The sequence below is a fragment of the Myotis lucifugus genome, unplaced genomic scaffold (assembly GCF_000147115.1).
Source record: "Myotis lucifugus unplaced genomic scaffold, Myoluc2.0 scaffold_84, whole genome shotgun sequence".
In the NCBI taxonomy this organism is placed as follows: domain Eukaryota; kingdom Metazoa; phylum Chordata; class Mammalia; order Chiroptera; family Vespertilionidae; genus Myotis; species Myotis lucifugus.
In genome coordinates, this window is record NW_005871132.1 from 4,448,314 (window position 1) to 4,468,501 (window position 20,188).

The 20,188-nt window shown below is 41.0% G+C and overlaps 1 protein-coding gene and 1 non-coding gene across 2 annotated transcripts; both read left to right on the forward strand.

Moving 5' to 3' along the window:
- Positions 1 to 545: 545 nt before the first annotated feature.
- CSTA (cystatin A) lies at positions 546 to 14,258 on the forward strand. Its single transcript, XM_006090950.3, has 3 exons — positions 546 to 799; positions 10,360 to 10,461; positions 14,018 to 14,258. Exons 1-3 carry the CDS (start codon positions 734 to 736, stop codon positions 14,144 to 14,146), a joined length of 297 nt encoding a protein of 98 aa, XP_006091012.1. The 5' UTR covers positions 546 to 733; the 3' UTR covers positions 14,147 to 14,258.
- On the forward strand, positions 2,608 to 2,714 carry LOC111826487. The gene has a single exon (XR_002829823.1). It is a non-coding gene; the product is annotated as a U6 spliceosomal RNA (small nuclear RNA).
- Positions 14,259 to 20,188: the final 5,930 nt, after the last annotated feature.

A 20,188-nucleotide genomic window follows, 5' to 3' on the forward strand; every position in this document is an offset into this window, starting at 1 on the left:
ACTAAGTCAAAATATAAAAATAGGCTAGAAGGATACCAAACTCAAACTGTAGTCGGGGGGAGGCAGGGTGGTGTTGTAATAATTTATTTCTTTAAAACAACTACCAGAAAAGATAGAAAGTAAAATGACAAAATGTTAAAAGTTTGAATTCTGGCTAACAGGCATATAAGTGTTTGTTGCTTTATTCTTTGTGTTTTTCTATATTTTAAACAGCTCTAGAAATGTAAATAGATGTAAAATACAATTATCCAGCCATGGCTTTTTACTTTCTTTATAAAGAATTTTTTTACTTTCTTTATAAAGGCGAGTAAATTCTAAACATTTGGTCTTGACATTATTAATAAGTAATCTTTTAAAAAATAAAATTTGTGTAAGAGGTTTTCGGGAAACTCTGGCTGTGGCTTCAGATTCCACTGCTCAGATGCAGCAGGATGGAACCATCGTGAGAGAATGCAGGGAGTGTGACTCCTGCTAAGGCATGACTCCTGGTGCACACCCACTATTCACCCTCAGTCCCTCGTTCCTCTGAATTCCTGTTAGCTACTTTGTTGAGGAAGCAGGAAGACTTGTCTCAAGGCATCCTCATTTTCCTGTGCCCTTTGCTCTTTAAGAAAAATAAAACATTCTGTAGGCGGAGCTTGTGAACAACACCTTCTTTAAAAACAGGAGTCTCCACGCTTACCTGACCACTTCAGTTCCAGTATCCTACCCAGCAAAGAAGCAATTAGCCAAAATGATGCCTGGAGGTTTAACTGAAGCCAAACCTGCCACTCCAGAAGTTCAGGAGATTGCTGATGAGGTGAGTGATGCAACCCATGGAAAGGTTTGATCCAAAATCTTAGTTCCTAGGTTGGCCCTGGGTGATGTGAGTGAACGTGAAAATCAGAACACTGGGAAATGTGTAGCTTTGTTCAGGCTTTTTTACAACTAAAATTCTTTTTAGATGAAACCTCTGATAACCCCAATTGTGAGAATGATCTGGAGCAAGCCATGTCCCTTCTCTGGGACTCGGTTTCCCCATTTGTAAAAGAAGAATTTTTTATTGGATGATCTCTAAAGCTTTTACAATGTATGATTCTAGGATTTCTAACTGATGAAACTTTTTTAATCTCACCAAGTGAAGTCTGAGGTTATTAACAATTTGATAAACTAGACTTCAAACTCACTGCAGAGAAATATTTTTAATTGGTTGAATGGAGAACAATATTGTAAAGGCAATCCACTTACAAATTTCCTACAAACTTGGCCAAGTAGACAATGTCTTAGTCTTTAGTATTTAGAAGATGGAAAACTAGTAGAAAAGAGAAGTGGAATAGTCTATGGTGATTCTGAAATTGATCATGGTGAAAACAGAACTCTAAACGCTTTTTAGCGAGTTGATATGTTTTTTCTAAGTATTTGATTAGCTATCCCCCATATAATAAAAGTGATTATATTGCATATTTTATGAAAAGGAAAATATATAAATTACTATTTTAGAATTGTATCATTTTCTATTTTCTTGTATCATTCTTTTTTTCTTTGCCTCTTTGATGCTTCATTCTATGACACTGTTGGGCCAACAAGATCAGCTTCTTGTGTAAGTGGAAGAGATGGGGTCCCCTATGTTAGAGCCCTGAAAAGCTCTCTAAGAGATCAGATGCCTGGAATTCTACCATTCATTCTTTGGGGCTCAATATTCCTCTTCAAAGAGTCCTTTTGAAGAATACATGCCTTGGAGCTTTCTTTTTCTTGGAGATGATAATATTAAGTCATTGATACTTTCACTTGAATCCCTGTATAGGGTCAGTATCCTCAAACTTGAATGAGCACATGAATCACCTTGGGGGCTTGTTAAAATGCAGATTCTGCCTCAAGTAATTCTGGGATGAGCCTGATAGTCTGCATTTACAACCAGCTCCCAGGTGAGGCCCATGCTGCTGCCCAGACTTCACTGGCCTGCAGGACCAGAGATCCACAGTATCCTAAGAGAACTATGAGAGATGGGCTTTCTAAACTCAAAGTGCTGCCAAAAGCTTCTCAATTTCATTTGTGAGATGAAGGTAACATCTCTTGCCCTGCCGATCTCAGAGCTGGAAGGACTAAATGAGATAACTTGCATAAAAATTACTTGAAAACAAGAAATAAATAGCATAGGTGAGGCGTCACAATTTCTTACTTCAAATTTTTGCCTGAAATCAGCCCTGACCCTTGAAAATCCCTATGAGACTCTTCAAGGATCAGAACTGTAAGGGGTTGGGGGATAACAGAGATTTAAAATATAAAGGATGCAGAAAATTTTAATGATTTTTAAAATTTTATTTATTTTTAATTTTTAAATATATTTTTCTTGATTTCAGAGAGGAAAGGAGAGGGAGAGAGAGATAGAAACATTAATGCTGACAGGGAATCATTGATTGGCTGCCTCCTGCACACCCCACACTGGGGATTGAGCCCACAACCTGGGCATGTGCCCTAACAGGGAATCAAACCATGACCTCCTGGTTCATAGGTCTATGCTCAACCACTGGGCAATTTTAATGATTTTTAAAAGCCTGTCTTGGTTAGCAGCATTTTTTTTTAAAGAAGAAGCTATCAGAAGGCTTTATGGTTAATAACACCCATCTGGTGCTCGCTTCAGCAGCACATATACTAAAATTGGAACGATACAGAGAAGATTAGCATGGCCCCTGCACAAGGATGACACGCAAAGTCATGAAGCGTTACATATTTTTTTTAAGAAAAAAATATAACACCCATCTGTGAGGCAGGTCTTAAATGATAAATTTAATTTGAAAGTGTGTTTCTTGCTGCACATCTCAGGCTCCAATCTTGTCAGAGAGTAGAATGAGAGAGAGGTATTTACAGTAGCTACATCACCCCAGAAAGGTACTTTGCAGTTTTCTTTGTTTTGTTTTGTTGTTGTTTTTTAATATATTTTTATTGATTTCAAAGAGAGAGAGAGAGACATCAATGATGAGACAGAATCACTGGTGGGCTGCCTCCTGCACGCCCCCCACTGAGGACCAAGCCCGAAACCCGGGCATGTGCCCTAGACCAGAATTGAACCCAGGACCTTTCAGTCCCCAGGCCAACGCTTTATCCACTGAGCCAAACCAGCCAGGGTAGTACTTTGCGTTTTAAAAGCTTTCTCCTCCATTCAACTTCTCATTTGATCTTTAAAACCTTTGGGGCAGGGAGGAAAGGCATCGTGCCCATTTTTCAGAAGAGAAAACTGAGATTCAAAAATGTTAATAACCACCTTTTGAAGAAGCTAGTCTATCTCCAGATATTTGACTGCCTGCCTTTTCTATCCTACAGTGGCAGGAACATGGAGAAGTACACGGGGTGAGAGAGATGCCCTGGGGAGATAGCATGTGGCAAATTTGCTTCTCTGTGCAAGCAGCAGGCCTCAGATTTAAATCGATATGAGAAATGGATATCAATGACTCTTTTCTTTAATATCTGTCCTGTGTCAGCACTGTATTTTAGATTATAGAAGGTACAGGATTGTAAGACATGGCTCCTGCCCTCAAGGAGTTTCCAGTCCATTTAGGGAAATCAAGATATCTGGAACATATAAAACAATCTCCAGTTAAGTACTTTTTTATAATCATAGGATTTTGACCAGGAACAACATTAGAGATTGCTTGTCAAACCTCCTTACTTTCAGGTGCATAATTACTGTGTGGTAGTTCAGCTTCTCAGGTGTTAAACTCCCAATTATCCTTTATCTTCCCTCCCTCACAGGAGAGAGCCTTAGGGAACAATTTCCGATTAAGTGTTGGAAGACAGAGGAACAGTCCATTCGGAAGCACTTTATAGTTTAGGAAGCTCTTTCACACCAATTATATCATTTGTTCCCCCACAAACAATCCCAAGAGGCAGATATTACTATAACCACTTTTAAGTGAGTAAATACAATTAACACCTTCAAGATTATAGAATTTAGTTAGGTCCCCTGGCAGAGCCTGGCAAATCACATACCTAGTATGATTTGAGGGAGTCCCAGTCATTTACCTTATTGATTTGTTCCTTTGATTTTTTAATGTATTTCTATTTTGAAAAATTACTCGTTAAAATGCAGGTGTTCTTGGGGGAGCTGTTTATCAGCTTTCCCTGTTCTTACCAGAGAGCTTCTTAGTGGAATGCCAACTGAAAGAAGAACCCCATTGGTGAGGGAGGGGGAGGAAGGGGGAAGGTCATCTCATAGAGAGGGGAAAGCATCAAAAAATAAATGAGCCCTAGCTAGTTTGGCTCAGTGGATAGAGCGTCAGCCTGCGGACCAAAGGGTCCCAGGTTCGACTCCAGTCAAGACCACATACTTTGGTCGCGGTCTCCTTTTTGGCCCAGGCCCTGGTCAGGGCTCATTCAGGAGGCAACCAATCTATGTGTTTCTCTCGCATCGATGTTTCTCTCTGTCTTTCCCTCTCTCTTACCCTCTCCCTAAAAGTCAATGAAAAAATATCTTCAGGTGAGGATTAACAAAAAACAAAATTTAGATAAAAATAAAAAATAAATGATAACTGCCTATTCAAGGAATTTGATGTCAAAATGAAAGAGGGATGTTAGATGAGGTCAGAAAAAGATCAAACAAAGAGGTTTGGGTTCAGAAGATGAGCATTTCTGAAGGGAGAAGAAAAGAGTTTCCTCATTCTGAAGATAGCAGAGACTGGATGGTAAGTGCAGAATCATTACCAAAGAGTTTTAAGGGTGCTTGGGACCAGAGTACACCTGAAAGGAACCTCCTCTTCCAAGACTCTCTATATCATTTGAGCATCTTGGCTACACCCTTCTTCTATCCTCTTTCCTATTTTGGGAGACAAGTTGTCACAAAATAACAAACCTAGTCTCTTCATTCAGAAAACATTGATTATGTACACAGTACTGTGTGAATTGCTGTAGGGAGAGAAGGATTTTAGAGGATATAAAAATAGTCCCGCCCTCAGGGAAATTTATAAAATAGATTGGAGATAAGAGATACACACAAGGAAATAAAGAGTATATATATACCTCACCTATGAAAAGCCATAATACAGGGTGAGGCAAAAGTAGGTTTAGAGCTGTGAGTAGGCGAAAGAGTTTATTCTTGTATTATGATTTATGTACTATTATGTTTTTCACACAAACAACTGTACACCTACTTTTGCCTCATCCTGTATATGTAATTAAGGACCAAATGAATGACCCTACTAGCAACAGCTTCTGTACCATTATCTTATCTTATTAAAACCATTGGGTAAAAAATCTGAAACTGTTTATGGGCAGGAAAAAAATGTTATTTCAATAATTATTTTTAGAAATAAGAGCTATTGTTACACAAGCATGGGTACATACACATAAAACACCCACACCAATACACACACACATACCTAAGTCAAACCTGATTACTGAATACCATTCCTGGAATATACTGATCGTGATTTTCATTTGCCAGGACTCCACACAAACACCCCATCTGCATACCATATGGACACACCCCAGGGCTTAGCATGTCATGGCACTCACTCACACACAAATGTGTGTTCTACTCTGACTATAGCCTCCTCGTCAATCACCTCTCCCACTGCCCCACACCCAGAGAACATGCCATTCAACCACCTACTTCAGAACACACACAGGCCCGCCAGATCACTCACCCAGGCTGGACCTATGTGGGTGGTTCCATCCTCTCCTCCACCCTGATTTCCATGACCCGGTGAGCCAGTGGCATTCCAATCCTCAATTAGAGACCATGCCCACTGCCACCACTTCCTCCTCAGCTTCTACTCTGGGTCCAGGAAACTTTGCTCAAGGAAGATGCAAAACCACAAAAAACTCACCCATTATAAATCTATGAATTCATGCCAACAACCACCCACTACAGAACCTTGGGGCTGCCTGAACATCCTCTTTGTCATATCCTGTTGGTCCTTTTCTAGAAACCCCACAGAGATGGAGCTGGACCTTATGTCTCCTCAGTTCCTCAACCCCTCCCATCACCTTGGCCCCTCCAGCCAGTGTCTTGGTTCCTCTCTTAGAAGGTCGCAGTCATCCTGTGTAAGAACACCCCAATTTACTTATCCACTGCTGATCTCATTCCTCCCTCCAATCTCAGACTTTGTCCTCCTTTCTTAAGCCCTCCTCTCTTATGTCAGATGCCATCACTTCTTGTACACCAGGTGCCTTGCCCCAAAATTCCCCCTTCCCTCAAAACATAGACAACAAATGCCCACGAGTCACCTCTCACCAGCCCTACTGTACTTTCACGCTGCTACCCAAACACACCTTCCTTACTCTCTAAAACTTCCCCAAATATGGCCTATCCGTGCTGCCACCATTACCGTTCGATCCACTCTTTCCTAAACTATGCATAATTCAAATGATTCTGCAGACTGGTTATAGATAAGAGAAACTCCTGGGTGTTGGGTGCAGCGTGGCTGGACTCCTCAGATGCCAGAGAACTAACAAGGTGCCAAGGTTCATGCTCTGCAGCAATAAGAAATGCTGAACAGCCCTGGGGTAGATGTGTTTTACCAGGTGCTCCTCCCTGGCAGCATCCTTCCCCTAGCTGGGGCCCAAGCAGTACACCTACACTGTTTCTTCCAGCGCCTCAGCCACCACCAGGCATGGCGGGCTGAGAAGGGTGAACACCAACTGTGTTCAGCTCAAGGTCTGTCAGTTTTCCCCCAGGCTCCTGGCCACCACTTCTGTTACCGGGAAACCCCCAGGTGGGCTGGGGCTAGCCGTAGCTGTGTCCAATAATGAAGGCAGGGTTGAATCATATAAGGCTTTTATTGAGGAGGCCAGCCAACCAAGGAGACAGGAAGCTTACAAGCATCCAAAACCTGTCTTACAGCAAGGTGCAGGGGACAGGATTATAAAGGGGAAGGAGCTAGGGTGAGGCTGGGAATGGATGCTGCTACATGCAGAATTCAGCTATTGTTCTTGGTCGCCAGATGATGAGATGATGGCTTGACTCCTGATGGGGACAGCCTGACCATGCTTAATGTTCTGCTTGCCTGCTGGGTACATTGGACATTGTCCACAGCTGAGTCACCTTCTCAATCACTTTGCCCGGGATCAAAGGGAGTAGGCAGGTGCACTGGCCTAAGAAATGAAACTTAGAAAAACTTAACCCGCTGTTCCCATATAAGAAACTTAACCCTCTGTTCACATAAGTATATGTATTCTAAGATTTAAAATTTATATGATTATTTTTCAGATTAATTCAGGTGCCCTATCTATCATAGCCCCCCCCACCCCCCCCCCCCGCCCCATCACTCCCAGCTGGCTTTCACCTCTTAGCACTCATCCTGGGGGCCTCTCAGCACCAAGCTGCTTACTGAAACAGGTTTCACTGAGCCGCTTCTTTCCACTCTCCCCCTTTTCCTGTTCCTCAGCTTCAATCTCGTCACCTCAGGTTCATAGCATCCAACTCTAGAACAATACAAATCTGTTTTACTGGAAAGGGGGAGAGTTTTTACAGGCAATAAGTAAGTAGGTCCTCCGTATCCAAGGGCTTCACATCTGTGAATTCAACCAACCACGGATCAAAAACATTTTGGAAATATAATCCCAGGAAGTTCCAAAAAGCAAAACTTGGATTTGCCACGTGTCAAGCTCTATGCCAAAAACACAGGACTGAAGCACGTGGTAACCTACATGCAAACCCGGGCTGTGTGCAAATACTGTACTCTGCTGTTTTATATAAGGGACTTGGGCATCTGCAGATTTGGGCATCTGCAGGTGGTCCTGGAACCAATGCTCCTCAGATTCCGAGGGACGAGTGTACAGCGAACCTGGAATCAGGGCACACACTCGGATAGGAGCCAGTGCTCTTACAGAAGCAAACCAGGACCATCGAAATCAGCTCTCTCATGGAAAACTCTAGACTTACAGACTGCACTGATACAATGGAAAGGTCACAGACTTAGATAGGACAGATAGAAATAAAAACTTCTGATATGTGATAAAAACACGACCAAAAGACCGGACACCAGAAGGAGGACAGATAGCTGCAACAGATAAATCAGATACTTAAGTTGTCAGGCAAGGAATTGAAAACTTTAAGTAACTATAATTAGTAACTTATCAGCCTCAAGCAGTCATCTTCTCACAACCTCCGTTCTTTGTAAAAGAGGTTTAAATAGATAATTTGGGGTTTTGTGTAGAGATTAACCCTTTCCAACTCTTTCTAATGTGAGTGGTACACAGTGTTGGCTGAAAAGGGTTAGGACAGGGGCAGCAGACAGTAACCCCTTTCCTTACTCAACTTCTCTCTCTTGCCCATCGTTCTCCTCTCTCTTTCCTGCACCTACTTCTTCCCGTTTCTGGTTTTTTTCTCACTCTTTGTCTTCTTCCTTTTTCCATTTGAAGCTTATTTTATCCATCTCAGGATTACGGGAGAAACAAGTGGTAGGTAGTCCATGAACTGTTTGCCCCTCCAAAGTGGTCTGAGAATGCCTCGTTTGCAAATGTCTTCATCTTTGAAAACGGTTCTGAAACCCAAACTGAGCCACCAAAAGAAAAGTATTCAAAACATTTAGCGACTGATGGGAAGGCCTGGATGGCCTCGAGAGAACCCTAGATGCACTGGAGGCCTAACCAGAACTGTGTATGCACATTAAATGCTTCAGGGAAGGTCAGGGAGGCAGTGTCCCAATAAACAAGGCATAGGAAACAACACATTTATTTTCCAGTAAATAATAGAAAAGGATTGAGATGAAAGGGGCACAAACATACAAATATAAAGACAACAGGAGATAGGTAAAGACTGCCTTAGAGACACCGACAAAACTTTGGAAGTTGAAAACAGATGAACATTGGAAAATAACTGAGCCATCTACACAGAGCCTAAGCCACAGAGGGGACCGTCTGAGCCAGAAGCAAGCAGATTCATATGCAGAGCTCTCAACCACCTCAAGCACCAGACAATGACTAAGAGGAGAGTGCGGTGTGGGGCTAAAGCCAAGAGGATTGCTGAGAGATCTGTATGAGGGGCAGTTAGATTCCTCTCTCACTGTCCTCCATCCTACAAGGCAAGCTACTTCCACCCCAGCCTCTGCCAGAACTCTACTGTCAGCAGACAGTGAGTCAGAGAGACCATGGTGGACGCTAGTAGATGAGGCCCAGCTGAGAGCAGGAATGAAGGACCTACACTGGAAACTTGAATTCGGTAAAAGGATTCGGTATAGGATTTGAGACTTTCTTGCTCCCTTCTCAGGCTTGGTTCAAGAATTCTGGCATCTAAGCTTATATTCCTCTATGGTAGGCAGAATGGTGGCCACCCACATTTCTGAATCTTATAAACTGTTACCTTACATGGCAAAGGGACTTGCAGGTGTGATTAAATTAAGGATCTTGAGATGCTATGTTTGCAATTTTGAGTCAGGATTTTTTGTAATGAAGTTCGTAATTACTGCTCTCCCTTTTTGATTAATCAAAGGCTTATATAACTATTACAGCTTTGTCCATCAAAACATTACTGTACAGTAGGGCCTTGACTTACGAGTTTAATTCGTTCCATGACAGAGCTCGTAACTCAAATTACTCGTATGTCAAATCAGTGTGATGTTCACTGCGCCAACTAGCGGTGGGGTATCTGAAGCTGGCTCATAACCCGAATTTTAGCTCGCAACTCAAAGCAAAAAATCAGCCGAGAGACAGCTCGTATCTCAAAAAAATCGTTAGTCGGGACACTCGTAAGTCAAGGCCCCACTGTATTGCCTTACCGTCATATCTCCACATTGAGTTGATGTACATGCAGCCTAAAGCAACAAAATTTGACCTTTTTGCTAACCCATATAATCTTGTTAAAGACTAGGTGCCCGGTGCACGAAATTCTCACATACTGGTAGCCCTCAGGGGATGTCCTACTGACGGCTTAGGCCCGCTCCCTGCTCCCCTTGGAGCCGGCTCCGCCCCTGCCCAGGCCTAAAGCCTTTGGCCAAGGCTTTAGGCCTGGGCATGGGCCCTCTCAGCTCTGATCACAGGCTCGGCCCTGCCCAGGAGCCCCCTGGCTCAGGCCCTTCCTAGGCTGCTCAGGGCCCACACGGGGTCTACCTTGGAGTGACCAGGGTGCCCAATGATGTTCCTGGGACCCAGGCCACTGGTCACCTACATATGCAAATTAACCACCCTCCTAGTTGGGTTAATTTGCATACTTGCTCCTGATTGGCTTGTGTGTGTGGCTTGTGTGTGGTGGAGTGATGGAGTGATGGCTAATTTGCATGTTTCTCTTTTATTAGTGTAGATAGGTGTTTTCCTTTCTTGCAAATATGAAAATAGCTCATAGATCTCATTGTCATCATTTAGGAACTTGAGGTCCTAGATGTGTAAATCACATAAATGGAACCCAACATAGTTTTGATAATGTGTTTCTTCTTTTCCTTTCTTAAGGTTAAGCCACAGCTTGAAGCACAAACAAATGAGACTTATGAAGAATTTGAAGCCATAGAATACAAAACCCAAGTGGTTGCTGGAATAAATTACTACATCAAGGTTAGAGTTTAACATCCACTTTGGCACTAAAAGATATTGTATTTCTCACTTTATGTGAAGTTCCCTGTCACCTCTAATGTATAACCTGTTCCTTCTCCTTGTCCTAAATCAAGATGCCCACCTAGGATACTTCCTAAGTAGTAAACTCTCAAATTTAAAAGATGATGGTATATTTATACCTTTTTGTTGTTGTTGTTGTTAATTTAGAAAGCCTTCTTATATTGATTCTTAACTTAATTTCCAGAAGTCGTGTAGAAAAAGATCTCATAAAAGTTCAGGTCCTGTTTAGCTTATGGCGATGGCTGCTTCATATGTGAAGAGGGAGACTGGAGGCCTGGTGGGGCCAGATGCTCTGCTAAAGCTTGCTCCACCTCAAAGCATTGTGATTCTGCGTGTCCTCAATTAAGTGGGACTAAAGAATGCCATGAATCATTGGCTGGGGAAATAATTTAAAGTAATTTTACCCTGTTTGCATTTTGATTATTATAATTTAAATAATCTTCACAACTCAAATAATAGACTAATTTAAATAATTTTTGCAACTTAAATGAATAGATTAAACTTGTGGCACTGACGGTTTAGTTTAAAACAGTGAAACATTAATATATATATATATATATATATTTAATTTATTTCAGAGAGGAAGGAAGAGGGAGAGGGAGATAGAAACATCAATAATGAGAAAGAAACATTGATCGCTGCCTCCTGCACACCCCACACTGGGAATCAAGCCCGCAACCTGGACATGTGCTCTGACCGGGAATCGAACCGTGACCTCCTGTTCACTCAACCACTGAGGCATGCCAGCTGGGCCATTAAAATAATTTTTTTATTAATTACATCTATATCATAAAGTAAATGATTTATTGATCTGGTTCTAACTGAAGAAAAAACTTGTGTAGTTACTGAAAGGGAACCAGTCCAACAAGTCAACCATAGATATTTGTGAGCCATTTTTGTCCTTTTGTATTGAGGAGATGGTAATTCTGATTTAATAAATAATGACAGCCCTAGCCGGTTTGGCTCAGTGGATAGAGCATCAGCCTGCTGACTGAAAGGTCCCGGGTTAGATTCTGGTCAAGGGCACATGCCCGGGTTGTGGGCTCTATCCCCAGTGTGGGGTGTGCAGGAGGCAGCCAATCAATGATTCTCTCTCATCATTGATGTTTCTATCTCTCTCCCCTTTTCCCTTCCTCTCTGAAATTAATAAAAATATATTTAAAAATAGAAAAATAATAACAGACATTCAAATGTATTTACTTAACCTTTACTAAATTATTTGACCAGGGCACAGTCTGGCTTATTTCTCTTTAACAAACAACTACTTAAAATATAAAATTTTAAAAAATATTTTTAGCAATGGAAATAGCATAAGTGGTGTTAACCAGCTCAGCATGAGAAAATCACAGAACTGGGTCATGTAACTGGATTAGCCCAGTTCTACCAAAGTTGAGCTCCTGAAATATGCCAGGCCCGGGGGTTGAGCACATGAATGAGAGCCTGCTTTCTTCATAGCTGGAAAAGAATGCTTTTCAATGAAAAGATGATTTTATTCAATAAGAAACATTTCCTCCAAATTGGGATCATTAATACTTTTTAATTAATCTAAGTGCATAACTTTCACATATTAATTAGCTCAAGTATTTCTTTAAAAACTCATCAGAAAACTATCTTGAAATTTTCCTCCCTTAAGATCACCTGCTCCCCACCGCCCGCCCCCCCCCAAAAAAAACAAGAAAAAGAAAAACGATCACCTGCCCAGTCTTAACCACAGTTTCTTCTCTTCCCTTCCCTTTTCTTTCCCTACCCTCTTTTCCCTCCCAACTCCTTCCTTCTGCTATCAAATTTCTCCTATTGGATTATAGCCACTGATCCCAATTCCCTCAGACTTCCTGTCAGTCTAGCTGTTAATCCCTTTGCTCTGAGCCACTCTCTTGATTTAAGGTCTTGCTGGTGATGTGACCTTCTCTGTTCTTCCTCAAGTACCCATCCAGAGGCAGGTGGTTTATACTTATTATTATTTTTATTTTATTTTATATTTTTTAATTTCTTTATTGATTAAGGTATTACATATGTGTCCTTATCCCCCCATACTTATTATTATTTTGCAGAGACTCAGCCACCAAGTTCAATAGGGCCAGTGATATCTGATATTCTTGTATGAATGCCCGTTTAATGGGGATTGTAAAATTTTATCATTTAGTAAGATGTTTGAAGTAGAGTTTTAATTTAATCACATTTTCTAAATGTTACAATAATTGTTATACTTTATTAAATTCATTTTCTGTAAAAAAAAAAAAAAAAAAAGGTGGGTGGTAAGAAGGAATTATTGTGATCATTGGTCCTGGGTTTGAACTCTTGCTTAACTTGTCCTACTAATCAAAACCTGTGTGATTGCAGCTGCTCATCTTCTCTGAGCCTTCATTCCCTTGTCTGCACAAAGCAGATAATAACCTACCTTTGCAGGGTTTTGTGTGGAATAAATGAACCACAAATTTACTGAACATGTAGAATGTACCAGGCACTGTTCTAAGAGCTGGGCTTATATTATCTCATCTAATCCTCTCTACAAATATATTGGATAAGTATGATTATTTTTCTTGTGTTACTGATGAGACAATTGAACCCTGGGAAAGTGAAGTAACTAACAATAACTATAAAAGCAGAACCCAGCCGAAACCGGTTTGGCTCAGTGGATAGAGCGTCGGCTTGCGGACTGAAAGGTCCCAGGTTCGATTCCGGTCAAGGGCATGTACCTGGGTTGCGGGCACATCCCCAGTAGGAGATGTGCAGGAGGCAGCTGATCGATGTTTCTCTCTCATCGATGTTTCTAACTCTCTGTCTCTCTCCCTTCCTCTCTGTAAAAAATCAATAAAATATATTAAAAAAAAAAAAAAAAGCAGAACCCAGCCCTAGCCAGTTTGGCTCAGTGGATAGTGCATCAACCTGCAGACTGAAGGGTCCCAGGTTCAATTCCAGTCAAGGGCACATGCCTGGGTTGCACACTTGATTTTCAGTAGGGGGCGTGCAGGAGGCAGCCAATCAATGATTCTCTCTTACCATTGATGTTTCTATTTCTCTCTTCTTCTCCCTTCCTCTCTGAAATCAATTTAAAAAGCATAACCCAGGGAGTCTGATGTTTAACTATTGCCTCTAATAGTATATGCCTAGGACAATTCTGCATTTCTTCTCCCTTCTTAAATCATGTGGCAAATAAAGTGTCTCAGTTTGGGAGTCAGAATCACCAAAAAGGCTGTCACTTGTTTTTTTGCTCTGTGCATCTTTGAAAATGAAATGCAACTTGTCTGTGCCCAGATTATAGTCAAATATAAAATAAAACACTCCTTAGGGCCTATGCCTCTTGCCATGCCTTTAACCTGCCCGTTCTCTCATAGAATAAGGTGACAGGCTTATGAACACCAGGGGTCTAAGAAGGCATGTCTAAGAATGCTGTTCCAGAAAAGCCATTGCAGCAAGGTCTTCAGAGGTCTATAGATTCTCCCTTGTCATAGATCCATGCAAATAAACCTCCTTTCCCCCCTTTTTTATCTTTCAGGTGCGGGTAGGTCATGATAGTTATATTCACATAAAAATATTCAAACCTCTTCCTCAACAACAGCAGTCTTTGAAACTCACTGGTTACCAGACAGACAAAAGCAAGGACGATGAGCTGAAAGGCTTTTAGTGGAACGTTCAAAAAGCGACTGGATTCCTTCCATTAATGATGGAATTGCTAATAAATTCAACTATCAATAAAGAAACCTTCCTTTTTAAATAAATTAATCCTTTCAACTATCTGTCTATTGCATTAAATAGTCATTACCTTTTCTTTCTCAAAATCAATGTTATTGCATTAGAGCAGAAATTCCATACAAGTTGATGTCAATTGGAAATCTTGTAAAAATTAGTCAGGCCTACGCAACTGGCTAAAGGATAATACTACCCCCACCATGAGCCATCCCTGCCGTCTGGTTGCTGAGGATCTGACAAACCATCTCCACTCTCACATTTCAAATTTAAATCAGGTATTTTACAAAACATTTATATTTTGAAGCAATCTCAAACTTATAGACAAGTTACAAAAAAACTTTTTTCCTGGACATTTGAGAGTAAGTTACCTATAATGATGCCCCATCACCAAAACTACTTTATTTTGCATTTCCTACAAACTAGTGTAGTCTCCTGAATAACTGATATACAACCACCAAAATCAGGAAATTAACACTGATCCATTTACTTGCATCTTATCACCAGATAACATTCAAATTTCCCTAGTCGTCCCCAAAGTGCCTTTTATTGCAAAACTAGAGGCCTGATGCATGAAATTCATGCAAGGGGCTTGGCCCTCTCAGCCCCGGCTTCGTCCAGAAGGTCATCTGAAAGGTTGTCTGGACGGTAGTTCTGCTGTTCAGCCGTCTGGTCTAATTAGCATATTATGCTTTTATTATTATAGAAGATCTAGTTCAAAGCCATGTGTTTCATTTAATTGCCATTTTCTCTTTTCTACCACCTTTATTGAGGTATAATTTGCATACCATACAACTTGCCAATAAAAGTATACAATTCAATGATTTTGGGTATATTCAAAATATGTACAACAATCATCACAGCCAATTTTAGGACATTTTCATCACCTCAAAAAGAAACTTCATACCCTTTAGCTCTCATCTCCCATCCTCCTCCATGTCCACAGCCTAAGTAGCCACTCATTTACTTTCTGCCTCTATAGATTTGCCTATTTTAGACATTTCATATATGTGGAATCACACAATATGTGGTCTTTTGTAACTGGCTTCTTTCATTTAGCAGCATGTTTTCAAAGCCCATATTGTAGCATGTGCCAATATTTTATTCTATTTCAAGGACAAATGATATTCCATTTTGTGGATATTCTACATTTTTATTATATATTGATCAGTTGGTGCATATTTGAGTTGCCTTCACCTTTTGACTATTATGGACAAGGCTGCTATATATATATTTATGTACAAGTTTTTGTGTACACATAAGTTTCCAGCTTTCTTAGTTCCTATGGTAACTCTATGTTCAATTGTTCAAGGGATTTATAGACTGTTTTCCAAAGCAACTGCACCATTTTACATTCCCGCCAGCAGTGTATAAGGGTTTGGATTTCCTCACATCCTTATCAACATTTGTTATTATCTGACTTTTATTGTTCTTGACACTATTAAAGATTTCCCATTTCCCCCCCACCCTTTGCCCACCTCCACCCAACCCCCGCCAACCCTCCCCCGTCCTTCACCACACTGCTGTCTGGGCTATGTATATATGTTCTCTGGCTACTCTCTTCACCTTCTTTTACATTACCTGACTTTTTTTTAGTCTAGTCATCCTAGTGGGTGTGGAGTGTTATTTAATTGTGGTTTTAATTTGCATTTCCCTAATAAGATATGATGTCAAGTATCTTGGCATGAGCTTATTATATATTTGCATATCTTCCTTTGAGAAATGTCTCTTAAGAATCTTTGTCCTTATTTTATTGGGCTATTTGTCTTTCTTTATTGAGTTGAGAGTTCTTTGCATATTTTAGATACAAGTCCCTTATCAGATTTGTAATTTACAAATATTTTCTCATATTTTGTGATTGTCTTTCACTTCTTAATAGTATCCTTTGAAAAACAAATATTTTTAATTTTAATGAAGTCCAAATTATACATTTTCTCTTTTGTTGCTCATGCTTTTGGTGTCAGGTCTAAGGATCCTTTGCCAAATCCAAGCTCATGATGACTTATGCCTATATTTTCTACTATGAGTTGTGTAGTTTTAGCTTACATATATATGGAATATAGGTCTTTGGTCTTTTTTAAATTAATTTTTAAGTCAAGGTTTGTTTTTTTTGTTTTTTGTTTTTGCCTATGGATGTCTAATTGCTGCAGCATTATTTGTGAAAAGGCTATCCTTCCTCCTTGAATAACTTATGTTCCATTATCAAAAATCTCCTGGGCCTATTCGTATGGATCTATTTCTCATTCTCTGTTCTGATCATTGATTTATGTATCTATCCTCCACCAGTACCACACAGTCTTGATTACTGTAGCTATATAGTAAGTCTCAGCATGTAGAATGACCTCTCCCACTTTTTTTCAGAATTATTTTAGCTATTGCATGCCCTTTGCCTTTCCATGCAAATTTAGAATAAGCTTATCTATATTTACAAATAAATTGCTAGAATTTTTATAAGAATTTAAGTTAATCTTATAGATCAAGTTGGAGAAAATCTATATTGTTACTAGGTTAAGTTTTTCAATCCATGTACACAATATGTCTCTCATTTATTTAGGTTTTCTTTTATTCCTTTCACCAATATTTTGTAGTTGTTGGCATAGAAATCCTACACACATTTTGTTCATCTTTTTCAATAGTTAGAGGTAAGGATACAACATCATTCTTTTGCATGTGGCTATATAGTTGTTCCAGCACCATTTGCTGAAAAGACTTCTTTCCTACATTGAATGGTGTTGGCTCCCTTGTCAAAACCAGTTGATTACAGGCACATGAATTCATGTCTGGACTCTCAATGCTATTCCATTAATCTACATATCTATCCTTATGCCAGTTACATAGATTTTGGGACTGAATTGTGTAGGAAGGAGAGGGGAAGTAGAAGTGGAAGAGAGGGGAAAGAGAAAGGAGGGATAAAGGGGAGGGAAAAGAAAAGAAGAAACTGTTTTAAAGATGCCCTAATAACATCTCCCACCCAGCTGGCATGGCTCAGTGGTTGAGCTTTGATCTATGAATCAGAAGGTCATGGATGAACCAGAAGGTCACAGTTCAATTCCCCATCAGGGCACATGCCTAGGTTGTGGGCTCTATCCCCAGTGTGGGGCATGCAGGAGGCAGCCTATCAATGATTTTCTCTCTCTCCCTCTCCCTTCCTCTCTGAAATCAAAAAAATATTTAAAAAAATAATAATCTACACTAATAGCCGAAACCGGTTTGGCTCGGTGGATGGAGCGTCGGCCTGCGGACTGAGGGGTCCCAGGTTCGATTCCGGTCAAGGGCATATACCTGGGTTGCGGGCACATCCCCAGTGGGAGATGTGCAGGAGGCAGCTGGTCGATGTTTCTCTCTCATCGATGTTTCTAACTCTCTATCTCTCTCCCTTCCTCTCTGTAAAAAATCAATAAAATATATTTTTTAAAAAAATAAAAAAAAAAATAATCTACACTAATAAAAGACAAAGATGCTAATTGACCATACCTTCGCTATGCGCAAGCCACGCTCACCAGCCAATCAGAGCGACTATATGCAAATTAACCCAACCAAGATAGCAGCTGGCAGCCATGGAGCTGGAGCAAGCAGGAGGCTTGGTTGTCCTGGCGATGGAGAAAGCCAAGCTTCCCGCCTGCTCTGGCCAGCTGTGGCCTCCACAACAGGCAACACAGTTTTAATTATAGAAACTAAATAAATCCCAGATACCTGCTTCCAGCCAGCCTCCACTGGGAGCTTGGGTGGCTGGGGGCTGTGGCTAGCCTGTAAACAGCCATCAGCCCCTCATCAAGGCTGGCCAGGTACCCCAGCGGAGACCCCTACTCTGAAGGGGGCTGTGGCCAGCCTGCAAACAGCCATTAGCCCCTCACCCAGGTTGGCCAGGCACCCCAGCGGGGACCCCCACCCTGAAGGGGCTGTGGCCAGCCTGCAAACAGCCATCAGCCACTCACCCAGGCTGGCCAGGCACCCCAGCAGGACCCCCCCCCCTGATCCGGGACACCCTTCAGGGCAAACCAGCCGGCACCCACCCATGTACCAGGCCTCTATCCTATATAATAAAAGGGTAATATGCAAATTGACCCTAACAGCAGAGCGACTGGGAATCACTGGTCACTATGACACACAATGATCACCAGGGGGCAGATGCTCAATGCAGGAGCTGCCCCCTGGTGGTCAGTGCACTCCCACAGGGGGAGCTCTGCTCAGCCACAAGCCTGGCTGACGGCTGCCAGTACAGCGGTGGTGGTGGGAGCCTCTCCTGCCTCCTCAGCAGCACTAAGGATGTCCGACTGCAGCTTAGGCCTGCTCCCCGCTTGCAAGAGAACATCCCCCGAGGGCTCCCAGGCTGACAGAGGGATGTCTGACTGCCAGCTTATTCCCAATCCCCTGGGAGCGGGCCTAAGCCAGCAGGTGGTCATTCCCTGAGGAGTCCCAGACTGAGAGAGGGCACAGGCTGGGCTGAGGGGCCCTCCTAAATGCACAAATTTTTGTGCACCAGGCCTCTAGTTAATCTAACAAGGAACATACAGAACCTATGCAAAGACAATGACAGCACCTCACTCTCAGAAATAAACGGCTTGAATAAATGGATAAACAAATATTGTTGCTGGTTAGGTAGAGTTCATATTAAAGCAAACATAATAATAAATAACAATAAATAGGAAAGAAGATTTAATAATGTGTTCAGTGATTCTTAATCTTGCCTACATATTAGAATTACTTAATTAAAAAAAATTTTAAAAATCCAGGTTGAGGTCCCACTGCAGACCGATTAAATGAGAATCTCTGGGAAAGAGTCCAGGTGATCCTAGTGTCAGCTGGCTTGAGTACTACTGTTATTTAAAGGAAAAAAGAAAGAGCTTAATGGAAATATTTGCCCTTGTAATGAAATTGAAAATATATTTCAAAGTTAAAAGTTTAGTATAAAATATTTCACTGAGAGTAGATGAAAACAGAATAGATAATGAGAACAGAAAAAGAAAAAGAAAAGAAAAAGGGAAAAGGTCAGAAAGTGTAACCCGAATCTGTTCAAGCCAGGTTAAATAAAAACAGGGCAAAAATAATTTTTTATTTCCTAAATTCTGTTGAAAATTTACACTTTGAGGGAAACAATCATTTGGATCTATGTTTAACATATATCATGACAAATTACAAATTTTTTAAAAAGTGAAAAACTAAAATAGTTTAAAAACCATTTTAACCTAGGAGATGGCTTTTTAAAAGGGAGTGGCTTGTTTTAAAGAATAAGGTAATATTATTTGAACAATTACTAGACTTATTCTCCAAGAATTGTTGGGATTCCCAGAGTAAGAAAGAGAAAATAGGCCTACAACTGGATAAACTATTAATGAAAAAAGTGTTCAAAAATTAGTTGGCCATTTAGGGCTTATCCAAATAAAGGAGCAACTTTCTCCCCAAAAGACCTAACTTCCCTTAAATATACCATTGCAACTAAAGAAAAAATTACATTGCTAAAACATTTTTACCATCAAATTTGAAGTTGAATCTGGGATCGAGAATTTTTACTCTGTTGCATAAATTATTTGGTCTAACCCAGAGAGAGAGAGAATGTGCTCTTGCCTCGCAAGGTGAGGAACTCAACCCTAGCTGTCTACCCAGCACCTCCGGAATTCTCATCCACAGAGTCTGTGCTTAAATGACTGGAATTGGGCCAAATGAAAACTCAGAGGGCATAATTCTTCCCAGGGTTATAGGCAACTCCTGGGAAACGGGTTTCTTCACTTATGTAAGGAGTGAATCAATCATTTCTGCCTGTGTTCTTACTTAGGAAAAGGCCAGAGACTCTTCTGAGGCTTCCTTGGTTGGAACCTGAAGTTCAGACACAGTGAAGGTGCCTAGGAAGTTAACCAAGCACATCCCCGGTGCTCTAAACAGTATGATAAAGTGTTGGATGAGGAAAGAATGTTCTAATGTCAGGGGAATATTTAAACATGGAGATATTGCTTGGCCACCCGAATGTTCTTAAGAGGCTCCT